General features: G+C 44.3%; 1 protein-coding gene across 2 annotated transcripts in view; it reads left to right on the forward strand.

The window, feature by feature from the left end:
• Positions 1 to 1,824, forward strand: part of DCTD (dCMP deaminase) — a 53,846-nt gene extending 52,022 nt beyond the window's left edge. For both annotated transcript variants that reach the window (XM_059721847.1, XM_014594990.3), the window contains exon 6: positions 172 to 1,824. In XM_059721847.1, coding sequence (XP_059577830.1) covers positions 172 to 250 — 79 coding nt within the window. In that variant the 3' untranslated portion in view covers positions 251 to 1,824. The remainder of the gene's footprint in view (positions 1 to 171) is intronic.
• The last annotated feature ends 5,406 nt before the right edge of the window (positions 1,825 to 7,230 follow it).

Below are 7,230 nucleotides of genomic sequence, written 5' to 3' on the forward strand. Positions count from 1 at the left end.
TGTCCGGGTTTCTCTCAGTATGGTGCACTATAATTGGCTCCTGTAGAGATAAAACACTGAATGAATCCAAGGAAATTTTTTTCCCTTCAAAAAATTTAGTTAGAGCCAAAGCAAACAAAATGTTTAACTACTCACTAGCTAATATCTATCTGTATTTTTCTTTATTTTTAGGGAATTCAAACCAAAGTGCAACAAGATCATAATTGACTTCGATTCAATTAATACCAGACTGAGTCAAAAGCCTCTGTGAATTACGTCTCATTAAATCGCTAGAAGATTGTGATTATCCTTTTCTGAGAAGCTGCTAATGCCTTTCATCTTGAAGTTACACATAACTTTTTAATGGCTGCTACAGCTAAAGTAGACATCTAAAGAATGTAAGGCCAGAATGTTTTTTTGGTGTTACCGTACAGAACTAAATCTATTTAAACATTTGGTTGCTGCATTTTTCACACCTCCTTAAAAATCTGCTGTAACAAAGAGACACCGTTCTACCTGTGTTTATCAGAAAACTGTTTTGATTCTTCCAATGTTCATTGTCATCTCCCAATCTAATTGGGGTCAGGATCACTGCTGACAATAACATCAGAATGTATTGTAGCTAGTAGCATCCTGGAAAACCTCACTAATATATGTTGATTGAACATAGGAGCTATATAACGGATCTACATGAAGGTATTGCCCATACAAATTCAAACCACAACAACACTAAAATATTTTTAAAGGGTTAGAAGTATTACTGGGTTGTATGAAACTGTACTGTTGTACTTGGGGTTATTTGCTAAATGTAGTAGCAACTTTTTTTTAATATGTGGTGTGTGTATGTTATGTTCTGAGAATATTCTCTGTTGGAGCTAGTTTTCAAAGGGCTTTAAACCCTTTTCCCCAAGACATCTTGAACTTAATGAAGACTAAGTGAATAAATCATTGGATTTTTACCTATGGGACTCTATTTGGAGTTAATTTTCATGTCTAAAAGGAAATTAGTTTATTGGGCCAAGTCTGTACTAGAATATACAATGCAGTGGAGTCCCAAAACTAACCTATAAGGTAACTGAATCACTTGTCCACAGAGAGTCATAGAAAAGATATTCAATGAACCTTGAGGGCTGTGCCAAAACTAGTAATTGTGGTTTCAGCTAGTTTCCCAATGCTGGCACAAAGCCTTCATTTTCATAAAAGTTGCTTAAAATAATATCCTTTTTAATTTTATTTCGAGGTTTGGGAATAGATTTGAGTGCCTTTTCTTTCATTTGCTTTTTTCTAAATTAAATAAGCATAATGATTTTGTTTAGGAAATACTTTTATATATTTATTTTTTAATCCCACATTTTCTTAAAAATATAGTTATGCTTCAGTGAGCTTTTATTTTTCCTGTAAAGGCTTTTGGTTTCATATTTTGGGACATTATGTAATTTGGCTTCCTACTAGTATTATTAAAATCTTATTAAAATCTACTATGCTGAAGTAGGCTCATTATGAAAATATTACACCATGTGCTTGGCTCCAGAGTGCTGCTGTTTTTACAGTCATATGCAAAGCATATTTTATACATTTGTTATATCATTACATAAAGTGTAACATTCATGAACCCCCTAGGTTTCTAACAAGGACGTTGTGATGTAGTGCTAAGACAGTTGGTTTATAAAGGCTTTTATAACACTTTCCTTTTTTTGTTCCACCTTCCATAATTGTTTTCTACCTTGAAATATGGTCTGCTAGAAATATCTTATGTGCAGATTTTTCAGGTGTGTTGGACTGATTGAGAGAGAGAGAGAACCTAAAAAGTTACTTTAATAAAACAACTTACACTGTTCACTAAAATAGCTTGTACTAGGACTCCTTATTTCAGTCCACCTCTGTGTGACCTAATACATGAAAATGCACTGAACTGCACTGAATTAATAATAGAGAGAAAAATCACTTGTTACTGCTGTGAATTTTTTTTCTTCGTCTGAAATAGAATCAACTGCTTTTTCAGTTGGGCTCTTGACACAATCTCATAAGCAAATTAGATAAATCAAAGTGGAGATGGAAATTACTATAAGGCTGGGAGCACTAATGGTTAAAAAGATGTAATTTCATAGTTTCATAGCTTCTTAGTAGCTAGGGATAGGAGGGACCTGAACAGATCATCCAGCCTGACCCCCGCCATAGGCAGGAATGAATGCTGGGTTCACATGACCCCAGGCAGGTGATCATCTAACCTCTTTTTGAATTTACCCAAGGTAGGGGCGAGGACCACTTCCCTAGGAAGTTGGTTCCAAATTCTAGCCACCCTAACTGTAAAATATTGCCTCCTGATCTCTAACCTAAACCTATTCTCCATCAGCTTATTACCATTGTTCCTCGTCACCCCAGGTGATGCTGGGGAGAATAGGGCTCTTCGTATTTGCTGATGATATCCCCCGATGAGTTTGTAGGCAGCCACCAGGTCCCCCCTCAGCCTCCTCTTGCCAAGGCTGAACAGGCTCAGGTCCCTCAGTCTCTCCTCATAGGGCCTGTCCTGCTGCCCTCTCACCAAATGGGTGGCCCTCCTCTGAACTCTCCAGGCTGGCCACATCCTTTTTAAAGTGTGATGCCCAGTACTGGACGCAGTACTCCAATTGCAGCCTGACCAATTAATAGATACCAGTGGTTTATTCTCAAGCTGAGAAGACTATTCAAAAACATCTCTCCTGAATGTCCTGGGTCCTGTTTATTAGGGCTGTGTGAAGCTTCAGTCACTGATTCAATTCAGCCTCAATTGGCAGCCAAATCTCTGAATCCAGATCGAATCAGAAGACCTTTTAGTCTCTCCGAATCAAATCGGAACCCTCTGAATCGAATAGGAGAGGTTCGATGATTTGGCCATAGATACAGCTTTAACTGTTTTTTCTACATTCCTCAAGGTACCAGGCGGCTTGTGAATGCCGAGATTGTGGGACGGATGGAGCATCCCATGTGAGCACGGGTGGGGGCAGTGGGGTCCCCAGTGCACTTGGTGGCGGACCCAGAAGTGGACCAGAAGTACTTTCATTCCACTTCCGGATTTGTCGCCAAGCACGTGGAGGGGTACCTCGAGGTATGTAGAAAAAACATTTAAAGCTGTGTCTGTGGCCGAATCACTGACTCTCCGAATCAGCATCGAATCTTCAGATTCAGATTTGGCCAAATCAAATCGGGATAGTGATCTGAATCAACCAAACAAATCTCTGTCCCCCAATTCGGGCTGAATCCAAATCGAATGCGGCCTGTTTCGCACACCTCTACTGTTTATATAGTACTGGAATGGACAGCACTTAAAATTTGCAGATGGCACTAGGTTAGGAGGGGTTGCAAGCGCTGCACATGGTAAAATTCGAATTTTGATAAATAATATTTATATTTGTTTGTTTTAAGCATTTATTTTTTATTTGTATTGATTTAAATTAAAGATAAAGATCTTCTGCCCTGGGATGGTAAAAAAAAAACAATGAAAAGACCAAGAATAGATTTCATGGATTTCATAGACATTAGGGCTGGAAGGGACCTCGGAAGATCATCGAGTCCAGCCCCCTGCCCAAAGGGCAGGAAGTCAGCTGGGGTCATATGATCCCAGCAAGATAAGCATCCAATTTTCTCTTGAAGGTGTTCAATGTAGGTGCTTGAACCACCTCTGATGGCAGGCTATTCCAGGCCTTGGGGGCTCAGACAGTAAAGAAATTCTTCCTTATGTCCAGCCTGAAACGGTCTTGCAGGAGTTTATAACCGTTCGACCTCGTCATCTCTTGGGGGGCTCTGGTGAACAAATGTTCCCCCAGATACTGGTGGTCGCCCCTGATAAACTTATAGGTGGCCATCAGATCACCCCTGAGCCTGCGCTTTTCCAGGCTAAAGAGCCCCATAGCTCTCAGTCTGTCGTCATAAGGTCTGTTTTCCTGACCTCTGATCATGCGCGTGGCTCTTCTCTGGACTCTTTCAAGCTTCTCCACATCCTTTTTGAATTGTGGGGCCCAAAACTGGACGCAGTACTCCAAGGCTGAGTACAAGGGGAGAATGACGTCCCGGGATTTGCTTGAGAAGCATCTATGGATGCAAGCCAGCGTTTTGGTCACTTTACTAGCCGCAGCGTCGCATTGCAGGCTCATGTTCATCTTGTGGTCAGTGATGACCCCCAAGTCTTTCTTCCATAGTGCTAGCCAGCGTAGCACTGCCAAACCTATAAGGATGCTGCAGGTTTTTCCTCCCAAGGTGGAGAACCTTGCATTTTTCAGTGTTGAAGACCATCAGGTTCTCATCCGCCCATTTGCTGAGCCTGTCCAGGTCAGCCTGGATCACTCTCCTGTCTTCAGGTGTGGATGCTTTGCCCCAAAGTTTGGTGTCATCTGCGAACTTGGCCAGTCCGATTCTGACTCCAATGTCCACATCATTAATGAAGATGTTGAACAATATGGGTCCAAGGACAGAGCCTTGGGGGACTCCACTGGTCAGAGGGCACCATGACGATTGATTTCCGTCAATTACCACCCTCTGGGTCCGACCACGGAGCCAATTTCCCAGCCAGTGGATCATGGTGGGCCCAAGGCCACAATTGGCCAGATTCGCCAAGAGGTGATCATGGGATACCAGATGAAAGGCTTTTTTGAAGTCAGGATATACGACATCAATCTCTTCTCCCTTGTCTTGGTGATAGGTCACCTGGTCGTAAAAGGAAATGAGATTGGTCAAGCAAGACCTACCTACAACGAACCCACACTGGCTATCCCTCAGGATGTTGGCGTCGGCCAGTCCATTAAGGATGGCCTCTTTAATAAAGAGAAAGCACAAAACTTGTATTTTTGCTAATTGAAGTCTTTATTTCCACGTACCAGTCTCACCAAAAGGTTACTTTGCCTCTTTTTACAGTCTCTTCCCCAGTTCTCTGCAGCTGAGTTGTCCCATTCAGACGTCAGTAACTCCTCACTGCCGCTTTGCGCACCTTTCTCCAGGGCCACTGCTTCCCATCCAGTTCAAATATTCTTCCCTGCCCTCTGGTCTTTGGGTAGGAATTTAAGTAGCCTGTTATATCCCTCCAGTCTGCTTCCTGGCACCTGTGAACAAGCAGCTAGTTGCTTAATTGACAAGTCATTAGGCTGCCTATTGCTTTCCTCTTTAAAGAGACTGGCTCTCTGTACTCCAGCCTGCCACTCCCTCCTGTTCTTCCCTTCTCTTTTTGATTATTAAAAATGCAAATAGTTTTTCATCGGTCCGTAAGTGTGAGGTGAAATCAATTTTTATTGATATTTACTGATAAAAATCAAATCCTGCCAAGCCTAACTACACAGGATAAGATTAGAATTCAAAATTATCTCGATCAACTGGAGATATGGTCCAGAATCAAGATAAAGCTCAATATAGATGAGTGCAAAGGGGTGGGGTGAGGAGAAAGCATTAAAAAATGGAGAAATAATTGCATAGGCAGTAGTATGGCAAGGGGTAGGGTTTTGTTTGGGTATGGTTATAGTGGACAGCAAACTGAATGAGTCAACAATGCTGCAGTTAAAAAAAAGACATCTAAGATTCTAGGATGTATCAAGAGGGATGCATTATACAACATGGAAGGTAATTATTCTGCACAAGTTGGCACTGGTGAGGCATGAACTTGAGTACTGTTTTCAGATTTACCACTACCCTTTAAGAAAGGAAGCACATGAACAGAGAATAGCAAGAATTATGATCCAACTCAAGAAAAGAAGACTGGGAGAGGTTAAGAGGACGTGATATTTCTACTATGTAAGAGGGTGGCAAACTATTGTTCATGTTGACGCAGGCCTGTATTGAACTATAGCGAACAATAGTGAACTTAATTTGCATCGAGGGAGTAGATATTGAGGGGAAAAGGTTTGTGACTATAAGAGCAGCTCTGTTTTTGGAATGTTATCTTTGGAATTTTTTGAGAATGGTTAAACAAACATCAGCTTGTCTCAACACAAACGTATGGACTGTAGACTAGATGATCTCTGGAGGTCCTGTTCACTCATACATTTTTATGATCTTTATTAGAGTGTGTAAGTGTATGGCCTGGAGAATGACATTTCTCTTGAACATCTTTCAGTGTAGGCTCCAGGAGCACCAGCAGGAACAGTTGCTGCCACCACCAGTGCTTCAGGAGCACCAGCTTTGGCTGCAGCAGAAACCACTCGTGTGATGTTGGCCACAGCAGGAAGAGCTGCTGCTGCTTCTGCTGCCACCTATGCTGCGAGAGCACAACCAATAGATGGTGCAGTGAGTGTGGGAGTGGGGTAGCAGAGTCTAGCAGCGATTACTTTGCCTCCAGCTAATGTGTTTTCTGTATGTATAAGTTTTGCTCTTTTGACAGCTCCATTATTCAAAGAGAATTTGGCTATTGTGAAAGGTGTTAATGCCAGAGAATGAAGGTGGTCCTTTTAGAAACGTCAGGCGTCTATACATGTGCTCTAGGGTAGAGTGGGGAGCGCTTTAATTAGAGCACCTCTGAGAGCCGCTAATTAAAGTGCCTGCAGCATTACGTGTATTCAGCGTCCTGCTCTTCAAACTGGTGGCAGGGATGCTTTAACTAAAGTTTGTTTGACAAGCTTTAGTTAAAGTGCCCCCACTGCCATTTTGAAACATGGGGACACTAAATACATGTGACACAGAGGTTCCTGGAGCGCAGTAATTAGCACCCTCCAGCAGACTCATAGCAGGCTGAATTACCATATATAACCCTCACCCATGTATAACCCGCAGAAAATTGTATTTTAGAAAAACAGTCCATGCATACCCCCCACCCGTGTATTCCCCGCACCCCCGGGTGAGGAGGTGCCCCTGGGTGAGAAGGAGATGGAGGGCGAGGACTCCAAGCCAAGCAGTGCCTCTCCGCTGGGCTTCGGCGGCGGCGCAGGCGGGCTGTGGGGCTGCAGCAGGCCTCGCCCTCTGTCTCCTTCTCGCCTGGGGGTGCTGCCGCCACCACGGCCGCCCCTCAGGGACTCCCGATGTTACGAGCAGCGGCGGTGCAGCCCAGGCCCAGCGGGGAGGCGGCGCAGCCTGCCCCAGCCCCGGCCCCCGCGGCAGTGGTGGCGCAGCCCGCCCTGGCCCCCACTGCAGCGTCGGTGTAGCCCGGGCCCAGTGGGGAGGCATTGCAGCCCTGCCTGCCCAGGCCCAGCGGGGAGGCGGCGCAGCCTGCCCCGGCCCCGGCCCCCGCGGCAGTGGTGGCGCAGCCCGCCCTGGCCCCCACTGCAGCGTCGGTGTAGCCCGGGCCCAGCGGGGAGG

The sequence above is a fragment of the Alligator mississippiensis genome, chromosome 2 (genome assembly GCF_030867095.1).
Source record: "Alligator mississippiensis isolate rAllMis1 chromosome 2, rAllMis1, whole genome shotgun sequence".
In the NCBI taxonomy this organism is placed as follows: domain Eukaryota; kingdom Metazoa; phylum Chordata; order Crocodylia; family Alligatoridae; genus Alligator; species Alligator mississippiensis.